The 24,488-nt window shown below is 40.6% G+C and overlaps 1 protein-coding gene across 3 annotated transcripts in view; it reads right to left on the bottom strand.

Moving 5' to 3' along the window:
- Positions 1 to 845: 845 nt before the first annotated feature.
- NFKB1 (nuclear factor kappa B subunit 1) overlaps positions 846 to 24,488 on the bottom strand; it is a 94,399-nt gene continuing 70,756 nt past the window's right edge. For 2 of the 3 annotated variants that reach the window (XM_077815079.1, XM_077815077.1), the window contains exons 14-24: positions 23,282 to 23,476; positions 20,300 to 20,441; positions 16,736 to 16,850; positions 13,948 to 14,149; positions 9,139 to 9,308; positions 8,068 to 8,170; positions 6,664 to 6,788; positions 5,299 to 5,365; positions 3,719 to 3,891; positions 3,365 to 3,542; positions 846 to 1,727 (exon numbers count right to left, since the gene is read on the bottom strand). In XM_077815079.1, the coding sequence (XP_077671205.1) occupies positions 1,549 to 1,727; positions 3,365 to 3,542; positions 3,719 to 3,891; positions 5,299 to 5,365; positions 6,664 to 6,788; positions 8,068 to 8,170; positions 9,139 to 9,308; positions 13,948 to 14,149; positions 16,736 to 16,850; positions 20,300 to 20,441; positions 23,282 to 23,476 (1,649 nt within the window). In that variant the 3' untranslated portion in view covers positions 846 to 1,548. The remainder of the gene's footprint in view (positions 1,728 to 3,364; positions 3,543 to 3,718; positions 3,892 to 5,298; positions 5,366 to 6,663; positions 6,789 to 8,067; positions 8,171 to 9,138; positions 9,309 to 13,947; positions 14,150 to 16,735; positions 16,851 to 20,299; positions 20,442 to 23,281; positions 23,477 to 24,488) is intronic. The other variant, XM_077815078.1, reaches the window with a different exon arrangement.

Genomic DNA, 24,488 nt, shown 5'->3' with positions numbered 1-24,488 from the left:
ATGATCAATAAATTTGTTAGTCTCTAAGGTGCCACAAGTCCTCCTTTTCTTTTTACGGATACAGACTAACACGGCTGCTACTCTGAAACTAGGAGGGTGGTGAAGCATTGGAATGGGTTACCTAGGGAGGTGGTGGAATCTCCATCCTCAGGTTTTTAAGGCCCGGCTTGACTAAGCCCTGGCTGGGATGATTTAGTCAGGGATCGGTCCTGCTTTGAGCAGGGGGTTGGACTAGATGACCTCCTGAGGTCTCTTCCAACCCTGATATTCTATGTTTTGTCCCTACTGGGGCTCTACCTCCCCATTTCCTTCTCTTCTGCTGTGGTGTCGCTGGCTTTGCAGCCCAGATGGAACTGAGTGACTGCAGGCTTGCACCTCCCTATATCCCCCTCATTCAGAGCACGAGGAATGGCTCCGCGCAGATGTGAGCCCTACTTTGTAGCGTGTGCACATCCTCCTATGGAGCACTCTCCTTCACTGTTATTAATCAACAGGACAGACACACAAATGGGAGTAAAGAGGATTAGCATTAGAGGTCATAGTTCCAAAACCACAAACCACAGCCTGCACACGGCACCTCTGCTCAGCTATACCTCAGGCCCCTGATTTCTCAAGTAAAAATGGGCAATGCTTGAAGAGGAATTGTTTTCAGCCTCCTAGGTATTTTTAATGCAAAAAAAAAAAAAAACCCATCACATTAATCTTGTATTATCTGCTCTCAGATCCTATAATTGAAATGGTGAACAGAGGGAAAAAATAAAAAGACACAAATCTTCCTATGACTCTACAAAGGGAAGTCAAAATGGTTAATGAAGATGAAGGATTTAATTTAATTTTGTTTTTATTATAAAAGTAAAATAAAAATAAGCATTTAAAAAGCACAAATTTCCTCTGTAAAAGGAATTGATCTAAAAAGAATATTTACAATAGTAAAATATCAAACTTTTTAAAGCTTTGAATGATTATAGGCACCAGAGTTAAATTTAAATACATTCACTGAAATATACATGATCTCTTTTCTGTAGTTTTTTTTAAATTGCAACCATGACTACTTTGAGAAAACCACAATTTGTCTTTAACATCAGGGAAATCCTTTTAACTGGTTTATGAGCTCCCGTTCCATGTAGCTATGCTAAAACTGGGGAATGGGTTGCTAGAAGATGCATCCTCTGATTGGTCTGTGTGCAGTACATCTTTTATGAAAGGTGAGTTGGTGTTCAACATTATCAAGAAGTAGCAACGTCCATCCATACAGAAAATGCTGGCAACCAGAAAAGCTCAATCAGTCACGTCATCCAGTTCTATGTACTATGCGGCACTGGTTACTGGTTCTGGTAACACTATACAGCTTGTAAATGAACAAAAATAAAGGTACTTAAGAAACAAAGAAAGAAGCAATGTTCATGAGTCATGTTTTCAAATCTTGAACACTTCAGACAAGTATTTTCCAGTGCACTTCTGGTTGTAAGATCACTTCTGCTGAAGAGAATTATACAGGCATAATTTTAACTGTCATTTTGGTTCATATAATTGCATGTTGCTAACTGGTTACATTTTGCCTTGAACTGAGCCTTCTTGTCCATATCCCAGGGCCATTTTGCTAAGTGTTATTGATGACTTGCTGTTAAGGGACTCAGAATAAGTGAAGCTAAGTCTGCGGAAGGAGGTCTCCACGCCGCTATCGCACATGCTTTCATTGTCTTGTAATTTTACATTATAAAGTTCACCTGAGAAAGAAAACAGAAAAGAATACACATTTGTTTTTCATCCTGCACTAAAAACATTGTAAGCTAGTTTAATGTCCTCAAGAGCCATGAGAAATACAGTCCAATAGACAAAGGCACTTGTAAAGCACAATCAAAATACTGCAATTTTTGGGTTCGGTACTGCAGGAGGAAGGTGTTGGTTGTTTTTGCTTAGGAACTGACCAAAGCCTACTTACTTTGCTGCCCTTCTATCACACTATGCTGATTGAATCTGCAGGGTTGTTTAGTGGCCAAAAATGGGTATCAATGGTGGGAGGATGGATAGGGTTAGACACCTGGTATTTAAGCGTGATTCCATGCAGAATAACTAGCAGCCATATTGATCCATAAAAGTTACTACTATCCTCACACTGGTACTGCCCAAAGGAGTGTTCTCAGTACCAGGATAAAGGCAATCTGAATCTTAGAAGTATAAACTGTTGCTGAACTATAGTGTCCAGGTTGAGGCCTCTCTGCTATTAAGACATCTTTACATGAAAGAACAAAGGATGGATTGTCAAAGTACTTAAATAATTTGCATCTAGTTAAGGTGAGTATGAAATCTGAAAAGTTCAGCGACAGCTGCCATCCATGCAAGAGCTACAAAGGAATAACTGATTGTTATGTGGGTTATGTCTCCTCAGTTGAAGGTGCTTATGGCACAGAGACCCATCATCATTGGCAACAAAGGGCTTGATGCAATTGAAACAGATCATTCAGCACATTTTGGAATTTTTAAGATCTTAAATTACTAACTCTTTAAAACACATTTTCAAATCAATGAATAAGAAGTGGCTTATTAATGTGACTAAGTGGCAAAGCTCTTTCACTGGTGGTGCTGCCAATTTAGATTTGATATTTGTATTCTTCAGGAACATAGAGAGAATAATACCTTGCTCTTATATAACATATACATAGGCATGCAGTTTAAACTGTACATGGGCTACGGAGGCAGTGTCGGTCAATGAATAAGGCACGAGACTGGGTGTCAGAAAACTTGGGTTTTATTCCTTGTTCTGAAACTGACTCACTATGTGACCGTAGACAATTCATTTTACCTCCACGCGTCTGTTTCCCTATTGGTAAGATGGGGCTAGAGGACGGCAATACCCATCTCTATGTAGCATTTGAAATCCGTAGAATTGGCAACTATTTTAATTGTAATATCAAGCTGTATAGCCTAACTACTTTGATGAGCAGTTAATGAGGCCAAAACACTTGAGTCCAATCAAGATCATAGGAAAAAACTAGTAAAAGAAAATTGAGGGGTATTGTACAAACACAGGGGAGTCTGGATAATGATGTAGAATCATGGGCAAAGGAGATTCATTAGTCCCTTGCTGCGGGCAAGGATGAATTAATACCGATGACATGGCAAATATCTATTTTTAGAAAACAGACTAAAATAACCCTTGCCCTGAGTCATTGCTTCATCTCCCCTCACTCTTAGGCCTGGCAAGTCTAAAATGAGAAATCCTTACATATTTTAGTACTTCCCAGACAGGCAACTGAGTAGGGTTGTTCTGTGCAAAGGTAGCTGGATTGAAATGTATCAGAATCACATGAAACTTGCTGGAAAACACTTTTCAAAACACATTATCTATGCCTATCTATTTTACCCATCTCTTCTTTGTTGGAGAAGGCAGATGGTGGTGATGGTGGAGCCTTCACAGCATGATCCTCATTGCTAGACTGGTTTAATGGGATGGAGAGCACTTTCTGAATGATTTCAATTGCTTCTGTGTACTCCATTAGTCTCAAGGCATCAACCAACTCTTTCACTGTACCACCAGAAACCTATGACAAAACAGAAAGGAAAATAATATACATATCACTGTGGCAGATTTGTTACAAAACAAAGTGTGGCACCATCTATCCATGCAGCAGGAGAACATTATCAAGGGCAGTTGCATGTGTCACAAATGACCTTGTGTTCCCTTGGTCCTTTAGAACATCTTTTAAAAAAGAGTTACCTCATAGTTATCCAGCAGAGTTTTGGCTGGGGTAGGACTCAACCTGAAGGCATTACTAAGTACGCCCAGACCCAATTTTTGTGCCAGTGTACACCAGTTTTTGTTTACATCTGGTACTTCTAGTAACTTGTAAAGCTGCTGCTTGGAGTCTTCATTCAATTTTTTCATATCTCCTGGTGAAACAGAGAAATAAACCAAGTTTATTATATACATAAACCCTACACCTATTTATGCAATCACAGTCACATTTTTTGCCCCGAAGCAGAGGCAAACTGTTTAATTAAAAAGTGATTGGTAGATGTGAAAGTATTTACTCAATATATTTACTCACACTGTAGCATAACAGCGAGCATGCGGACTACGTTGTGTCGTAACTCCAAAGTCAGAAATAACATACGACTATAAAAAGAACCATATTTAGTCTACAAGCAGGGGCACTTCCGATGTATGGCTTGTGACGCTGGCAGACCAGGTGCCAGCTCTTGCCAGCAGTTTAGGCATCAGCTGAGCACTGGAAACCAGTCTGCTTCACCTTTGTGTTAGTATGGTTAAGATGGGTATTGCATTTATAACAATGTGAGTAGATTTTATGAATTGCCTGTAAGTTGCTGAATGCACTAATCTCGCTTATAACATCCTTATCACATGCTACAAAGAAATATTTAATTTTTTGCTTTATGACTGTAAAAAACGTTTGCTTTGGAACTATGAACCCAGTCAGGAGGGACTGTCTTCTAACCATCAAGAAGGCCTATCAAAACTATATGGGCCATTGTGGGACATCACAATACAAAGACTTTGTTAATTGCCTCTTCTCACTCAAGAAAAGGCTACGTACAAAAGGACTCATCCCATCAGCTTGAATTCTGGAAGAAGGAAATAAAAATAGCTGACAAGAAAAATTTTCATCTCTCTTTTGCTGTTTGGACTCTCACAGAGCTGGAGCTATGAAACAAAAGCAGAGATTCACCAGGGTCAACCTGGGTTAGCCCTGAAAGACATTCAGAGCTGACAGATTACGACAACTCCATCGTCTTTTAAAACCATAGACTGTAACTCATTTGCGTATATAAGTTTGCCTTTTTTAACCTTGTATTAACTCTCTCACTTCTTTTTCCTAGTTAATATATCTTTAGTTAATTTATCACAGGGTTGGATACAAGCACGGTCTTTGGTGAGAGATCTAAGATAAAATTTGACCTGGGTCAAAGAGACAGGTCTCTTGCAAGTGTAAGCAACCTGAATATTTTGTGATCTTCAGTGTATAGCAACCAATTATCACTAAGTTCAGCTTGCCCGATAAGATGGTTCTAGTGCTTCAAGAGTTTACATCTGTTACTAGGTTGATGAAATCTAATTCTAGAACATGCAGCCAGTTTGGAGTCTCTGTTCTGTTTCTTGACAATCTGCCCTGCGGTTGGCACTCCAGGTCATCAGGCACTCCAGACAGCATGACATGGCTATCCCTGTTCTATTATTTATATTGCAAGCTGTTTCTCCTCTATGTTCTGAGCATATTGTCAGTACTCCTCAATTAATAAATGGGTATTATCGCAGCTTTTCTTTTTTAAATACTCTACCTTGCATCAGTAAGTCATCAGAAGTCAACTTTGATTCATAGGGTTTGCCATTTAATATGTCAAATACCTGTAGTATGGGAAAAGAATTAGTCATTAATATCAATGTTTGGAAGAAACTTGGTCTTTATCCTGCATTTCATCAAATCCAACCCTCATGTTTACACTGCTCTATATTCTCCATACTTTATGTATTAATAGATCAACAGCCACATTTCTTTCTTGTTGTAGGGTCAACAGAACTAAAAGTGCTGCAGAGGAGTGGTGCCTCTGCCCAAGTGGGAAATGGAGAGATTGCCTTCTGTTGCCCTTTAAGTAGCTCATCTGGCAAATAGCAACTGTCCCCAAGGTCCAGAGATTCTTTAAGGGAGATGGAAAATCCTCCAAGCACAGTAACCTGCACCCGAGAAAACTAAAAATTTAAAACAAAAATTGTGCATAAATTTTCAAACGTAGCTGCCTAAAGTTAGGCTTCTAAACCCATATTTAAGCACCTGAACAAGGTGGCTAGATTATCAGAGGTGCTGAGTATCTACACCTCCCACTGAGGTCACAGGGTCTGTCTAAATGCAATCAGGAGGTATGACTGCTTTGTATATAATTCCTCTGACTGTGCTGTAGGAACACCCAAAGAGAACTACAGGTGTTCATCACATCTGAAAAATAAGGTTCACTCATGCAATTGCCAAAATACAGATTTAGGGGCCTAATTTAAGGGAGCCAAGTTTGAAAATCTGGGGGTTATCTAAAGTTTTTAAGTGGGATACTATAAAGTGTGACATTAAGAACTCATGACAAAAATACCCATGAAAGTTGCCCCATACAGATACTAGAGATGGATCCTGATGGACTGATGCCCTGAAAAGGATTCATGGTGAATTGGAATACACAATCCTTTCAGCCAAACTCTATATTCTGTTTTTCCTCCTGAAGTCTCAAGTGTGACATTTCAAGAGTTTGCAGTCTATTAATATTCTTACTCGTTGAAGCCCACATTAATCTAATTTGTCCTTTTCCTAACCCCTTCCGAGACAACAGAGATCGCTCCAGCCACAGTGAGTGCACAGCCGCCTGCATCAGTTCAGCAGTGACAAATTACCCAAGACTCCTAATGAAGCAATGCTCTTCAAAAAACAGAACCAAAAGCATTGCAGCGGTGGACGCACTCAGTGAGTTGTGCCAAGAGCTGTGATTTGTGAAAACAGTGGAGTTCCCTAGATTTTCATAGTGAACAAGGTCTTCAACAAATGAATGACTGCAGAAACGTGCCACTGTCATGTACCTTCCTCTTCAGATTAAACTAAAAGATAGGGTTTGTGGGTTTTTTGTGTTTGTCCAAATAACTGATAAACCACACAGATCACTTGCCTCCCAACTGGAGGCCATATCCAAAGGTGTCGTTCCAGGTACGATTCCTTCATCTTCACTGTCTTTGTCTCGCATGTCTTCTAGGTCAAACAATGGCTCAAAGTTCTCAATGTGAGGATCTGCACCTGGAGAATTACAGAGCGCAGTTACAACAACTAAAGGCTTTCCAAAGACTTCACTACTTTAGATCATACTCAACTATGCAAAATTAAGTCCTATTTGGAGGTGGGGGGTGGAAAGAGGTCTCATTACACATCCTTGTACAAAAGACATTAGCATGGGTTCATTTTACTTAGACAATTTGTCTCCAGATTTTAAATAGAAAATGTGCTATTTCATACACTATTGATGAACTGATATAAGCAAAATAAATACATATATTTTAATCAAGCATATAACACCAAAGAGCATTTTGCAACTTCAAAATGCTTTTGCAAATATGAGCTAAAAAGTTAAGCCTCACAACAGACCTGTGAGGTAAGAATTATCCCAGCTACACAGAGGGGAAAAATGGAGGCAGAAAGGTTAAACACTTTGTCCAAGGCCACAGAAGGAGTCATGATCACATCAGAACTGAGATAGGAACTTGGAAGTTCCTGGCTTCCAAATCATGAGCTCAGATCACGAAAAATAAATGTGTCTATGGTGAATTGTGATATGGGATGTCTCACTATAGACCATCAGACAGAAAAATCAAAGGATGGTAGGCAGAGAGTTCTGTCTTGCTCTTGAATTAATAGGGAGGTTTGGATTTTTATTCCAAAAGATAGATACAGCTGTAACACTAGCATTGCTAGAGATCTGAGGTGAGGCAGAGAGAAATAGAGACTGTCTCACTGAACATCATAGTTTAAGACGAAAGGTGCAAAAATCAAAACTCAAAAACATAAGAATCCTCATCACCAAAAGTGTGCCATTCTCCAGGCTGTTCAGAGGATAAGAGATGGTGGTAAAATTTCAGTGATCTCTCTCTTTTTTTTCTTAAAGCATTCCAGCAGCAAACTAATGTAACACTGAACCATTCAGGGAAAAACCTCCTCAGCCACAGGAAGCTACAAACAAAACACAGCTCAGAACCTCATATGAGATTATTTGCTTGTGAGATTCAGCCCATTTCCCATCCCAAGTACTAACATCATCATAATTTAGCCAGTAGATAGAGGTAAAGAGCCGCACAGTTAACAACAAACTCCCCTTCTACCCCATAGAATTAGTTCCTCATATCTCTAACACATCTCATTTCTACTGGCTGAAAGGGTGGGAGGGGGTCACACTCATTAATGAGTCCCTTGTGCCCGACAGAGAAGGCTCCAAGCTTCAAATCTAAATTCTTAATTAGCAATAAGAGTGACATTTTCATTCGAGTAGAAATGTACTCTCCACAATGCTGCGAACCCCTCATACCTGCTGCTTTGAGAAGAGCTGTCAGTTTTGTAGACCCCCTTCCAGCTGCTATGTGAAGTGGAGTTGTTCCATCATACGTAGTACTGTCAACATCTGCATCTCCCTAAAATTTTATTGGGGGAGGAAATAAAAAAGTAACGCTACCTGGGCAGAGAATACAGCCGGAGCCTCATGTCTGCATCAACACTGTAACCATGCAAATAAGCACCTCTATCCCTAGGCACATAAAACCTTTAATCATACCCTGAACAAAAGGAGTTGGAAAATATAATGAACAGATTACTTCTCTGTAAACATGAAGAGATGGTGTTTATGTGCTCAGATATTAGGCACAGTATATAATCCAGGAAGGATCAGATAGATATTATAGGTCATTAAAAAGCTTAAACTTTGCACCCAATGTAATATTACTGGTGAAGCTCTGGAATGGGTCACTTAGGGAGGTGGTGGAACCTCCATCCTTAGAGGTTTTTAAGGCCCGGCTTGACAAAGCCCTGGCTGGGATGATTTAGTTGGGGTTCGTGTGGCTTTGAGCAGGGGGTTGGACTAGATGACTCCTGAGGTCTCTTCCAACCCTAATCTTCTATGATTCTATGATATTTCTATTATGGGTCCAAACCAGTGTCCACTGAAATCAACCGGAATTTTGCTCTTGAATGGGAGGAGGATATGATTGAGTATATGTGCATGGGTGTACACGCACAAAGTATATTCTCTATCTTCTTTGTCTGCTTATGCCCCAACCCTACAAAGATGATGTGCTTAACTTTACACTAGTGAGTAATTCCATTCGATTCAATAGGATTATTCACAGTACATGTTAAGCATGTGCACGTCTTTGCAGGATCAGGGTCTTGGACTGTAAATTCCTCAGGCACTACACCAAGCTCACTATCAGTGCTAAACAAATAAACTATCACTATTATTGTTCATTATTACAGCATTTGTTTGCCATTCTGCCAGCCAGGGTAAGCAACAAAATCATAAGCTGTTAGGAATTTATCATAAAGCTTTCTTAAATAGCAAAGAGAAATGAACTACAAAAAACAATTATGGCAGCACAGCACTCACCTCAAGGAGAAGGGAGCCTGCCAAAGAGACGTTCTCTTGTTCAACAGCCAGATGCAACGCAGTTCGCCCAGACTTTTGTTCCTGAGCATTGACGTCAGCTCCAGCAGCAATCATCTGTCTGAGACAAGGCATGCTATTTGCCATCACTGCCATGTGAATCACATTGAGACCTACAGAACAAAATACACATGAACACTGACAAATATGGAAACATTGTGGTAATAAGTTTTTATAACACTTCATCCGAATACATATAAAATGAATATATACAAATATGTTCTGTTATTTTCTCTCTCTCTCCCTGTGAGTGTGTGAAAGAGAAAGCAAGAGTGGAAAATTGTGAAGATAGCTATGAACAGCACCAGTATAAAGTTTATCCATCTTTGTAATATGTATTAAAAATTAGAATGTAAGAACATAAGAATGGCCATATTGGATCAGACCAATGGTTCATCTTGCCCAGTATCCTGTCTGCCAGATTCTTCAGATGGAATGAACGTAACAGGGCAATTTATCGAGTGATCCATCCCCTGTCATTCAGCCCCCGCTTCTGGCAATCAGAGGCTTAGGGACACCCAAAGCATGGGGTTGTGTTCCAAACCATCTTGGCTAATAGCCATTGATGGAACTATCCTCCATGAACTTATCTAATTCTTTTTTGAACCCAGTTATATTTTTGGCTTTCACAACATCCCACGGCAAGGAATTCCACAAGTTGACTCTGCGCTGTGTGAAAAAGTACTTCCTTTTGTTCATTTTAAACCTGCTGCTTATTAATTTCACTGGGTGACCTTTGTTCCTGTGCTATGTGAAGGAGTACACAACACTTCCTTATTCACTTTCTCCACACTCATCACGATTTTATAGACCTCTATCATATCCCCTCTTAGTTGTCTCTTTTCCAAGCTGAAAAGTCCCAGTCTTATTAATCTCTCCTCACATGGAAGCTGTTCCATACTCCTAATCATTTTTATTGTCCCTTTCTGCACTTCTTGAAATTTTAATAAATCTTTTTAGACATTGAGTGACTAGAATTGCATGAAGTATTCAAGGCGTGGGCATATCATGGATTTATATTGTGGCATTATATTTGCTGTCTTTCTATCTATCCCTTTCCTAATGGTTCCTAACATTCTGTTAGCTAAGCAGATGTTTTCAGAGAACTATCCAAAATGACTCCAAGAGCTCTTTCTTGAGCAGTAACAGCTAATTCAGACTTCATAATTTTGTAAGTTTACTTGGGATTTTGTTTTCCAATGTACATTACTTTGCATTTATCAACACTGAATTTCATCTGCCATTTTGTTGTCCAGTCACCCAGCTTTGTGAGATCCCTTTGTATCTCTTCACCGTCTGCTTTGGACTTAACTATCTTGAGTAATTTTGTATCATCAACAATCTTTGGCACTTCACTGTTTACCCCTTTTTCCAGATCGTTTATGAATATGTTGAACAGTACTGGTTCCAGTACAGACCTTTGGGTCCCCACTATTTACCTCTCTCCACCAGGAAAACTGTTTATTCTTACCCAATGTTTCCTATCTTTTAACCAGTTACTGATCCATGAGAGGACCTTTTCTCTTATCCCATGGCTGCCTACTTTGCTTAAGAGCCTTTGCTGAGGGACTTTGTCAAAGGCTTTCTGAAAGTCCAAGTACCGGATACACTCAATCACCCTTCTTCACATGTTTAGTGACCCCCTCAAAGAATTCTAATAGATTGATGTTGCATGATTTTCCTATACCAAAGCCAAGTTGACTCTTCTCCACATACGATGCTCATCTATGTATCTGATAATTCTTTTCTTTACTATAGCTTCAAACAATTTGCCTGGTACTGAAGTTAGGCTTACCAGCCTGTAATTACCAGGATTGCATCTAGAGACTTTTTTAAAAAATCGGCATTACATTAGCTATTCTCCAGTCATCTGGTACAAAGGGTGATTTAAGCGATAGGTTATATACCAGAGTTAGTAGTTCTGTAATTGCATGTTTGAGTTTCTTCAGAACTTTTGGGTGAATACCATCTGGCCCTGGTGATTTATTACTGTTAAATTTATCAATTTCTTCCAAAACCTCCTGTACTGACATCTTAATCTTGGGCAGTTCTTTAGATCTGTCATTAAAAAAAAGAACGGCTCAGGCGTGGGAATCTCCATCACGTCCTCTGCAGTGAAGACTGATGCAAAGCTCAGTGGTTTTGGGGGAGGGATAGCTCAGTGGTTTGCGCATTGGCCTGCTAAACCCAGGGTTGTGAGTTCAATCCTTGAGGGGGCCATTTAGGGATCTGGGGCAAAAATTGGGGATTGGTCCTGCTTTGAGCAGGGGGTTGGACTAGATGACCTCCTGAGGTCCCTTCCAACCCTGATATTCTATGATTCAATGGCCTTGTCTTCCTTGAGTGCTCTTTTAGCACTTTGATTGTCCAGTGGCCCTCCTGACTGTTTGGCAGACTTTCTGTTTCTGAGGTACTTAAACAAAATGTTTGCTATAAATTTTTGTGTCTTCTGTTAGTTGCTCTTCAAATTCTTTTTTGGCTTGCCGAATTATAATGTTACATTTAACTAGCCAGAGTTTATGTACCTTTATATTTTCCTCAATAGGATTTGACTTCCAATGTTCAAAAGATGCCTTTCTTTCTCCAACTGCCTCTTTTACTCTGTTGTTTAGCTGTGGTGGCATTTTTTTGGTCCACTTACTGTTTTATTTAATTTGGGGTATACCTACAGTTTGAGCCTCTATTATGATGTTTTTTAAAAGTTCCCATGCAGCTTGCAGGCATTTCACTCTTATGACTGTTCCTTTTAATTTCTGTTTAATTGGCCTCCTCATTTTTGTGTAGTTGCCCTTTTTGAAGTTAAATGCTACTGTGGTGGGTTTCATTGGTATTTTCCCCCCTACAAGGATGTTGCACTTAACTACACTATGGTTGTCACTACAGAGAGGTTCAGTTATAGTCACCTCTTGACCAGGTCCTGTGCGCCACTTAGAACTAAATCAAGAATTGTCTCTCCCCACTTATGGGTTCCAAAATTAGCTGTTCCAAGAAGCAATCATTAATGGTGTCTAGAAATTTTATATCTAGATCCCATCCTGAGGTTAAATGTTCCAAGTCAATATGGGGACAGTTGAAACCCCCCATTATTACTAGGTTTTCTGTTTTTGTAACCTCTCTATTCTCCCTGAGCATTTCACAATCACAGTCACCATTCTGGTCAGACGGTTGGTAGCATATGCATACTGCTATACTCTTATTATTCAAACTTGGAATTTCTATCCAGAGATTCTATGGTACAGTTTGATTTATTTAAGATTTTTACTCTTTTTGACTATGCTTTCTTTCACATAGAGTGACCCGGCCCCCTACCAATGCAACCTACTCTACCATTCCTATATATTTTGTACCCTGATATTACTATGTCCCATCATTCTACCAAGTTTCTGTAATGCCTATTATATAAATATTCTCATTTAGTAACAGGCATTCAAGTTCACCCATCTTATTATTTAGACTTCTTGAATTTGTATAGAAGAACTTAAAAAATTTGTCAACATTTAATTTTCTGCCTTCATGTGATGTAATTGAATGGGACTTTTTTTTGTTTGACTGTTTCTCTTCAGTTCCTACCTATACTTTATCAACTTCTATCATCTCCTCTTTACTAGGATACAGAGTATCCTCTTTAATAAATCCTTCCCTAAGGGATGTGCCTGTCTCAATTGTGTGCTCCTTCACACCTGTCGGCTTTCCCCCACCCCTTAGTTTAAAAGCTCCTCTATGACTTTTTAAATTTTACATGCCAGCAATCTGGTTCTGTTTTGGTTTAGGTGGAGCCCATCCTTCCTTCCCAAAAGGTTCTCCAGTTCCTACTAAACCTAAATCCCTCCTCAAACACCGTCATCTCCCCAGACATTGAGACCCTGCAATTCTGTCTAACTGGCCTTGCCTGTGGAACTGGAAGCATAATTACCGTATATACTCGATCATAAGCCGGTTCGTTTATAAGCCGACCCCCGCAAGATGGATAAGTAAGAATGGAAAATTTTTAATGACCCATTCATAAGCCAACCCTATAATTCAGGGGTCAGCAACTCTGGCTCCCGGGCCATCAGGATAAGCTGCTGGTGGGCCAAGATGGTTTGTTTATCTCGAGCGTCCAAGGGCACGGAGGTAAACCTAAGTAAACAAAGTGTCCCGGCGCGCCAGCTGCTTACCCTGACGGGCCGGGACAGCAACCGGTGGGGAAATTTTTTTGAGGGGGAGATGCTGGGGGTCGGGGAGTAACCCCTGTGACCACCCCCCACATGACCCCACCACTAGCCTGTGACCCCCACACTCTCCCCATCCCATCCCTTCCCACCTTAGCTGAGGAGGGCAAGGGGAGGATGTCTCTGGCTTGGCCAGAGCTGCTCCAGCAGGCCAGACCGGGCGGCGCGGCCGCATCACGTTCCAGCGGTGCGGCCACAGCCTGCTCTGGGGGGAAGGGCCGAACGGCATGGCTGCAGCCTGCCAGCCCCAGAGCTGCAGCTGCTTTGGAGGCTGGGTGGGGAGAGCAGCGTGGCCAGAAGTGGAGAGACTCTGGCCCCGCCTCTTCCCTTCTGGCTCTGCTGGCTGTGCTGCCTCTCCTTGCCCCCTCTGTTGGGAGGAGGGGCCGTGTCCCACCTCTCCCCTCTTTATACCCGTTCATAAGCCGACCCCCTTCTCTGATGCTTCCCTTTTTTACTAAAAAAATTCGACTTATGAACAAGTATATATGGTAATATGCTTGTCCAAGAAATAATATGAAAAATCGCTGTGATCCTTCCATACCTTCCCCATTTGAATGGTTGATCATTGGAGATGTCCTCTCATGCTTAAGGAGTATATTTAAAATCTTGTCATCTCCTTCTTCGGCAGCTAGATGCAAGATAGAATTGCCATGTCGATCCAGAAGGCTGACATCAGCTCCAGCCCTCAGCAAGTCCTCTACCACATCTGACTGCTTTGTGATAACTGCCAAGTGCAATGGTGTCTAGAAAAGGCAGGGAAAGGTAACCACAAGAAAGTGAGCAACATATATGTCATTTTCACAGAAGCCTCTTAAAAATTACTCACAGTGATCCACAATTTTAATGTTTTATTCTTAAACAAAAAAAGGTACTACGATAATTGAAATGCTCGATGCAAACTAGTATATATTTCCTTCCACTGAACTGTGAACACGATTCATACTTGTACTTAAAGGTCATAAAATCCCCATAGCCCAGTATCAGCATTCAGATTAAGGAACTGATCATTTGTTCCTCAGGCTCTCAAAACTCCCAGTGAAGTCAATGGGAGCTTCAGGTGTGCAAGGACTGGGTTCTAAGAGGCAAATCCACTCCCTATCGTCGAGACCAAGTAGTCAAGCTTTTATGGAGTTGAACAGGGTGGAGGACTTAGGAAGTGAAAGGATCCATGTGGAAGTGGATTCTCTGGCCTAAAACCAGTCCCTATGCTTGCCTGGACCCAAAAGGACCTGAGTTCTGTGTCACACAGGGAGTATAAACCCAAATCCAGCCTTCCCATCTGCAGCTGAGCCACTCTGCTGATTCCATTCCTAGGAAAAACTCCATGGATATGTCCCCTAAATCCTTTAAAATGACTAGGTACATTAAATGTAAATCTGCTGTTTTCTTTTTAAAACCTGACAAAGCACAGAAGAACGTTGCATTTATATAATGTCTGTCTAGGTAGGTGATGTAATTTGCATGTTCTCTATTAGCATAACAATGCTATCAGCCACAACACCAACATTAGACTTCAAGGCTTTTACTGCCTCTAACTAAGATTTGCAAAAAGAAAAGGACTACCTGTGGCACCTTAGAGACTAACAAATTTATTTGAGCATAAGCTTTTGTGATGCATCTGATGAACTGAGCTGTAGCTCACGAAAGCTTATGCTCAAATAAATTTGTTAGTCTCTAAGGGGCCACAAGTCCTCCCGTTCTTTTTGCGGATACAGGCTCACATGGCTGCTGCTCTGAAACCTGTAACTAAGATTTGTGTTCATACTTCAACAGGAGGGACTGTATACTACAGCAGTGACATTCTGGTGGGTAAGCAGCATCATGCTGAAACTTTTATACAAATATTATTGTATTTGTACAGCGAGCCTTCTTACTGTGAGGGAAATCAGACTCTTAGCCTTTAAAAATATATAATATAATATAATAGCAAAATCAAGCCCAAACCCAACTTCATATTCTGATTACTATATTAAGGAATAGTGTATACTCAACTATACACAAATAATGATTAATTCCATCCGAAGAGTCTAGTGATAATGTAAACTATGGGGGTGAGGCTAGAATTGTTTGTGAATGTCACCAGAATCGTACGTACAGAAACACGTCTGGAGTTGTTAATTATTTTGGAGCACATGTATAAATCCATTTTCACTATATTTGTATTGTCATGAAGTCCCAGCCCATACTGTAGATTTAAAGTATTATACCCTCTCCAGCCTTTGGTTTACAAAATACCCGCTCTACGGACACTTTGAAGGCTTACAGAGGGATTGTAGTAGATGCTGAGAACCTGATACCTACTACTGCCTTGTTCCTTGTATCGCCACTCTACCTGTAGAAAGGGAGTGGGTGTAAAACACTACCAAGCCAGAGTTCTCCACTCATTTATACCAACGTTAGATTCATTTTACACCAGTGAAAATAACTACAAAAGGTGTAAGAAAGTGAAAAAATCAAGCCCTTTGGGTTTATCTACGCAGGAGAAAATCAGACCTGAAACACTTTCCTGGTGCAGCTCTGAGCGGAGCTCAATAAAACAGGAACACTGCCCGAACCATGTCTGCTTTTCTTTCTTCCTATCATGGGTGCACCTCTCCCAGGGGAGTAGGATGTGTTTTCCTAGCAGGCCTAGACCTTTACTGTTTATAGTAGGGGATACGGAAAGAGACACTTTATAGGAGGATTTCCACAGCGCTTTCTAGAACATGTCTGGGCTGGGGACGTGAAAATCTCAGGCTCATGCTTCCAGGACCTAACAATTCTTCTCTAAATGAAGAGAGTATGGGGTTAATCATCTCTTTTTTTGCACATGTGAACGACGAAAGGAAAGGGGAATCTCTGAGCTCATTTTCTGTGTGCTGATACTGACTTGAAGTGGCTATTGTAAAGGGCATTATTTGTTACAAATGCCTATATGTGACCCAGCAACTGATCCTCCAGCCTGAAGGAGTATGGCATTTGAAAGTTCAAAACATGTTGACAAGGTTGGCACACGGCGATTGATACCAGTAGTTTAGTAACAGAGAAGCCTGGTAAAAAGGGACTGAACAGAAAACAAGATACATGGTATAAAATATGGGTTCTGTTCTACAATAAACACATATTCCGTAACAATGACTGAAGTTACACATATGCACCAATGAGAGTGTGCACCCTCTGTTACCACCTTTCAGTCTGTCATTGTGTCCCACCATCTACGAACTTCTGAACTGCTTGCATTATAGTTTTACTTGGGTTTTGTGTGATGGATAAAAGGGAAAAATAAGTTGCAGAAAATTTCTGTTACCAGTTGGATGATTAGTATCACTTATCACTGCATTCTGGCGTACCTGATAAAGGTCATTTCTCATATTGATGATGTCATCAGAATTAAAATCCAGCACCACTTCTAAGAGGTTTCTCACCAGCTCAGAATGAAGGTGGATAATTGCTAAGTGAAGGACACTGAAATGAAACCAAACAAAACCAAGTTCACTCTAATTGCAAAAATCAAATAATTTCCAATAAGGTTCTGATCGAAATCCCATTGACAACAGGTGTTTTTCCATTTATTGTCATGACAGCTCAACTGGGCTCTAAGGTCCAGATCCTCAAAGGTATTTAGGTACATAATTCCCATTGATTTCAGTGGAAATGAGGTTTCACATCTGAAATCCAAGACTTAAATACCTGCCTTAGTGCACAAAATAGAGTGTTATTAAAAAGACAGTGTATTGTATAAAGAAGACTCTTACTCCAAATCTAGTATTATTTATAACAAGCTTTGTATCACAGAGACGCTGAATGTTAAAAAGCCTGGAATATTTTAGAGCAGTGGTGGGCAACCTGCGGCTCACGGGCTGGAGGTTGCCCACCACTGTTTTAGAAGCATAAAGCACATGAAAAGTTTCACACTTTCAGAACCTGCATGCAGAATTTCCACAGGATTCTGTGTAACTACAGCAGATTTTCCTATGGGGATTTCCCCAACTTTGTCATTTCTTCTTGTCTTCATTTTCAAAAAGAAGGTGACTAAGGACCCCCAGACTCAAAGTTAGCTGGAGATGTCATGCCCAAGGGAAAAACCCTTTAATATATAAGTGACCACACAAGACAAGACCACTCAGACTATTATAACTCCATTTTCTACTTTCTTCCCAAGTCCCAGGTCTCTCAACATTGTAACAGCATCAAAGAAGTACAATCCTATCACCCAAACCATAAAATGCCTTAATAGCCCCTCCGTTCATTTCCAGATTCAGTTCAAAACTGTCCTGCTTGTTTTGAACCCCTGCCTGGACTTGCTCTGGTCTAATTTCTGAACCTCTCTTCCGTGGCTCTCATGTTTTACTGTGTCTCTTGCAATATATAAAATTTCTTAAGCCCCCAGCTCCTGGAGTTATTCTAATAAGGGAAAATCTGAGCTTTAATTAAAAAACAAAGTTTCTTGCCCTCATGGTTGTGGAGAAAAGCTTGAAACAGTTAATGTAGTGCACCCAAAAAGTTCAGAAACCAGAAGGTAAACACCTCCTGCCAAGGTTCCTTCTCCACTCTGAACTCTAGGGTACAAATGTGGGGACCTGCATGAAAACCCCCCTAAGCTTATTTTTACCAGCTTAGGTTAAAACTTCCCCAAGGTACAAACTATTTTACCTTTTGTCCCTGGACTTTATTGCTGCCACCACCAAGCGTCTAACAAATATAACAGGGAAAGAGCCCACTTGGAAATGTTTTTCCCCGCAAAATCCCCCCAAGCCCTACACCCCCTTTCCTGGGGAAGGCTTGGTAAAAATCCTCACCAATTTGCATAGGTGAACACAGACCCAAACCCTTGGATCTTAAGAACAAGGAAAAAGCAATCAGCTTCTTAAAAGAAGAATTTTAATTAAAGAAAAAGTAAAAGAATCACCTCTGTAAAATCAGGATGGTAAATACCTTACAGGGTAATCAGATTCAAAACACAGAGAATCCCTCTAGGCTAAACCTTAAGTTACAAAAAGACACAAAAACAGGAATATACATTCCATTCAGCACAACTTATTTTATCAGCCATTTAAACAAAACAGAATCTAATGCATATCTAGCTAGATTGCTTATTAACTTTTTACAGGAGTTCTGACCTGCATTCCTGCTCTGGTCCAGGCAAAAGCAACACACAGACAGAGAGAATCCTTTCCCCCCTCCCCCCAGCTTTGAAAGTATCTTGTCTCCTCATTGGTCATTTTGCTCAGGTGCCAGCGAGGTTGTCTTAGCTTCTTAACCCTTTACAGGTGAAAGGGTTTTTCCTCTGTCCAGGAGAGATTTAAAGGTGTTTACCCTTCCCTTTATATTTATGACGCCCCCTCCCCAGATGTACTATTTAAAGCCAATCTCATGATTTTGGAAGGTGTGGGGGGGGTGGCTCATTAATTTTGAACATTTGGGGTTGGCAATACTGTGCTACTTCTTCCCTTTCTTTCTCCACTTGTCTAGCACTGGCCTCCTCTTACTGTCTCACCACTCCTATAGAAGAGCTGCCTCCTCTGCCGCTCTTGCCAAATGGAACAGACTTCTTATAACGCTGACAGTCTGCCTATATTCATATCTCAAAAATACTGATTCTCCTTTGCCCATCATTCCTTATTTCTCTTTCCTTCTCCTAATATTATTATTCTACCCTGTAACTGTATTTAACTCTGTAAAGAATAGTTGAATATACATTCCATGAAAAATCCATTAATTCATCGAATGGTCTAATAAGGTGGGCAGCTTTAACAATGTATCTTTTGGCACTACAGTGAAAGGCACAAGGTCACAAGGCCGCCAGGTATCCAGGGAATTGTGGGTATCCAGTACAATTGTCTTTCTTGAAGCATGTTACTGAATTTATTAAATAAGTTGTTTTTATTTTTTATCTCAGAATTCAAATTCAACATATTTAAAAATTTTTTAGGGTCATCTAAAGATACTTTCATCACTTACATATTTTTATTAAAGGCAATCAGATTTGTAAACAGTAGATTTCAGTAGAAAAACTATGGGTATTGATCCTAGAGTCTGCAGTTCTGTGCTGTAAAACAACTCTTGCAGGAAAGCTAGCAGCCAAAATCATCAAGAGTTTGCTATTTTACTTGGTATTTCTGAAGTGTGCATAGGAACTGAGCGCTCAGGAAAGGAAGTAGGTCTCAAGATCCTGGAGACTGAAATTTACTATTTATCCCCATGACAGCTACAGCATGTCTGGGGATAAACAGCTGTCTGGGGGCCGCAGTGTAAGCTCCCACGCCATGGATCACAACCTTGATCCAGAAGGACTGCCTCTAGGTAGTTTATTTTCCACGGATCATTCAGTTCTTCGCCTTTGCTGAAACTGTCAATAAATTAACTGGGAACTGGACTGAGACTAACAACTCATTTCACCCAGAAAATTCATCACCAAAAGTTCTAACAATTTTATTGCTAGTTCCTGCTCATTCTTATTCCTGTTGTTTTCAAAGCAGACCTTGGATTGCCCAAAATTGGGCAATCAAAGTGCTTTAAAATAACCACTGTTTCTAACAATAAATTAGCCATCATTTTGAAACACTTAATGTTCCTTGCTTTTTCAGTAATCTGAAATCCATTTCCACAGAAACTGGAACAAAAATAGCAGCCTCCCACTAGGTTATCAAAACACTTGATAGTATGTGTTAGTCATGTGTAATTTCTCATGTGGCTATAGACTGTCAGCTCTGAACAGCTTCTACCGTATGTTATGCTTCAATTTAGAGGAAATCTCTAGCCCAAGCCCTCCATGTCATTTAAAACACAGTCATCCTTTGAAAAGTTGCAGTGCAAACATGGTAACTTCTTATTCAATAGCTTTGCTCTTGACCTGTATTGAGAGTTACATCTACTGGATTTAGTTTTGAAAAAGTAGATTTCTCGCTACTTACTTGTCACCATTTTCATCCTGGACGACAGTAAGATGTTGCTGAACAGCTAGTAGCATCTTCACATCACCAGTTACAGCATAGTCAAAAAGAGCATTGGCATGATGTTTAGCAAGCTGCATTGCCTTCTCCAGGAACAGACCATCTGCAACACAAATCGTTGCATTCATCAGAGTTACAAATTATCTCAGTGCAATGTCCAGACATAAGACAGCAGGTGTGGCGCTTGTAACAGGCTGGCAGTGTTTTCCTGAAGCACTTCACACCATTTGGCAGGTGTTGATTCTGCCTGGGGAATGCTACGCGCATACTGTTAAGTACATTCTGCTGACTCACAGAGGCTCCTACAGCTAATGACCACATACAGATGGAGGCAGTGGCTCTCTAGAAAGACGAACTAGTGTATGGGCTGAATAGTCAGGGGAGAGAAATCCTAGGAGCAACCACATCTGAGGAGAAGACTTGAGCTGCACTCTGTGAAGGGGGTAAATTTGGATTATGCATAATAGTGGATTATATTTGAGAGCAGTTTCGGAAGAGAACCTGCTCACAGAACTTTGAAATACTTCATGTTTCTTTGGCTCATTCTCAGCATCTCAAATTGCTCTACAAACAGCCACGTGACACATCACCTTCATAATTTACAGATGAAGAAAAGGAAGGTTAACTGACGTCGAAGGTCACACAGAAAATCTGTGGTAGAGCCAAGAATCGAGCTCAGGTCTCAACAGCCAGTCCTGTACCTTAACCGCAAGATTATACCATCTTTCCTCCTTTCATAAATACATCAAAGAGAATTTTAAAATTAAACGACAGCTTCAGATTAGTGTCAAAGCAACATAACACAGCAATTTCAATTACCAAATACACTACAGGGAAAAAAAAGGAAAGAAAGATTTGCGCATGTCATCGGTGGAACCAAGTCACAAACTGCTGACCAAATAAAATCCACAGCTCCAAATGAGTGGGAATATGGTGAAGAGGGTGAGGCGAGACAAAGTTTCAAACCACATTTACCATTCTGGAGAGGACTGTCAATTGTACCAGACAGTCTATATTCCTAACCATTCCAAAGTGAGATTTCATGGGACTTCGTAACAAATTAGTATGAGCAAGCAAGGAAAACAGCACTTGCGAGCTAAAACACACGTGTACATTGAGGAAAGGAATTCAGGATCTTTTGCTATGTAAAAAATAACACTGTAACACTTGGGATAAAAGAGACTCTTCAACTGCGGTCAGTATTAATGCCTCTGTTCTTTTTGTAGGCCACTCACTAGGGGTTACATAATTATACCCACATCAGGCTGACATTGCAACTTGCACAGGACAGTGGCTCCTGTAGACACATGATTAGCCTGATAATTATAACTTATTATTACCTCTCAGCACTAAATAACAGATTTAGAGTCTAATGCTAATGCAATCAACACACTACTTGTGTGTCAAGATACAACACCACAAGCAACATGGTCTCTTTCTCGTCAAACTCTGTTCCAGACTTTTGTATAAGCAGGACACTAAATGTCATAATGAGCTCTGGAAAAAGGCCTACTATATTGTCACTGGAATAAGAGAAGATATATTTCCCTTAAACCCAGTTGTCAAAACTGTGCAGATTACATTAAATGGGTGCACTTCACAGACCCAATTCTTCTGCATATATTCTTCACACAAATTGGAGTTCCTGTTTCTCTCCTTTTTCTTTTTGTATAATTGATAAAGAAATAATCGTCAGCTTCCTGATGTGCTGTCTCTTACTCACCCATTAGATTCAACAATCCAAGCCCTTCCTTTCACTGGAAACAGACAGACAACATCACGCCCTCACACAAGTGCACACCCATCAATTGCTAGTTTTGTTTTCTGAACTAATCCAGGAGTTGACTCTCAGAGCCAGCAAGCAGCAATTTCTCTTCAGGGCACCACATGATCTCTCAAGTGCCAAGAAGCCACTTAGGGAAGGCTTCAATACTGAAACTCTATTACTGTGTGAACTTGTTTTCCCAATCAATGCCTGTCGAATTGTTATAGTAAATGACACATAACGAAACCAGCACACAACATAATATGTCCCTTTTTCCATTCCAGAAAGGAGGAGCGTTCTGCATGAAAGAGCTACATATCGCATTATACATGGGACAGGAAAAGCAAGTTCCTTCTCTGTCATTTCTACTATAACAAACAACCAACAGCACGTCTCCAGTGAATGATCCAAGCCACATATGGCCTGGTTTTCATAGATGTTGACTGTGATGGGAGTTATGGGCACTCAAGACCTCTAAAAATCTGGCAATCTAACCCTCAAAATATGGACTGATCAGACTGTCAACAAAAGGAAGCTTGACAAGGCAAAGGTGTAAATTTGTAATCCCCAGAGGGCTAATATCCTAGTACAAAGACTTCCTTCAACCATACCTTCTCTCTTTTCTGTTTTTTTTTTTTTTGTATAAAGACTTTGCTGTGAAGCAATGCTGATTTGATTGTTGAAGTTATTCTTTATTTGGCAATGGATGCAGTTATATTAAATTTAACTTTTAATAAAATGCTCCGCATGCAATTTAGAAATAGATTTGCATTGATTGATTGCATGGAACAATGATGCAACAATTACATACCTGGAAATAACACCTTTCCATACATATAATGAAGCCTGTTAAATATTAAGGACCAAACCTTTTGCTGATTTATAACCTGTTCAATTCTACGGACTTCAATGGGATCACAGAATCACTGGGAGACAGTGCAGAGGGACAAAGGCTTCTGCATAGAGAGCCCTGGCATACATGGATCTTGGGAGATCCCAGGTTTAGGAGACTGATCTCCTGCCATTTCCAAGTAGGAGCAAATTAAACCCTCCCACCCTTGCAAAGATGGAAACTCTGTGAGCGGGAACTTTTGACATTTCCAGTCCTTAACACAGACTTCTCCCATGGCAAGATTGGCCCTATGAATGGCCCTAAATAAACTGATTGGTTCACTTACCCTGTAACCTACAATCTGCTTCAGCTACTTCAGCTGTACATGACAAAGTAACATCCTCCTCCTTATTATCACCGCTACAAACTCTGGACTCACTCCTCTCTGTGATTTCCACTTTCTTGTTATGTTTCATATCTGGTTTGTCATCGTGCTTATTGCAGCTTTCCCCATCCTGTTCAGCCATGTCATTTGCAATTCCTTACAACATAAATGAAAAGCATTAGTCTTTTGATACTGTGATTCTTTTGTACAAATGATAATGCTCTGTGGGTCTCATTCACACCCCAATGAAATCAATGGAAGACGCCCATTTACTTCAATTGGCACTGGATCAGGACCTATATCATTAAATGCGACAGAGTCACTGCACTCAAGTTCATTACCCAGAGAGAAATGTAACTTGCTCTGAAGTTATTCAAGATTTTCACTGTACTGACCCCCATATTAAAGTATGAAATTAAACAAACCAATTGTCTAACAGTAAATGTAGGGATGAATTCTGATCTCAATTGCAATGTTACAAATCTGCAGTATCTCCACCAAAGCCAACAGGATTATTCCAGATTGATATTGGTGTAACAGACCGTACAATTTATCCAGCAGATGTTGGAAATAAATGGCCCCACCTGTCTTTTTCACCAAAGCTCTGGGGCTTTTGGGTTTGAAGTGATTTCCCCTGGTTTTGGGCACAAAGAATGAGTGTGTCCTTACTGTTAACTTAATTTTTGAGGTGCATGTTTATCACATTGGGCCAGACTGTGGCTCTCCCTTAACCCAACCAGACAATAGGGAGAGGAAGGGCCAGCTGGGAGCAACTCACTGGAAAGGGAAGGAGAATAGCAAGGACTATGCAGTATCTTTTAAAGAGCTTTTGCAGATCACTCTCTGCAGAGCAATAAGGCACCTCTGAAAGGCATTTTGCTTCACAGAAACAGGATGCTTCTCAGTGCTTTCTATGGGCAGGGCTGACCTTACCATGAAGCAAACTGAGGCGGCCGCCTCAGGTGCCAGACTGTGTGGGGGGCGCCATTAGAACCCAGAGTGTAGAAAATTGTGTCTGCTGCTGGTGCATATGTAGTCTCTCTGCTGTAGATGCACAGAGATGGTGGAGTGCTGTGCTGGAGGAAGGAGGGCACAAGAGACATAACAGGCAGGCAGGAGAAAAGGTGAGAGGGAATAACAGAAAGCAGCAACAGCTGCAGGGAGAGAG

This window comes from Eretmochelys imbricata, chromosome 4, assembly GCF_965152235.1.
Source record: "Eretmochelys imbricata isolate rEreImb1 chromosome 4, rEreImb1.hap1, whole genome shotgun sequence".
Lineage (NCBI taxonomy): Eukaryota > Metazoa > Chordata > Testudines > Cheloniidae > Eretmochelys > Eretmochelys imbricata.
This window is presented reverse-complemented; position numbering and strand designations above follow the sequence as displayed.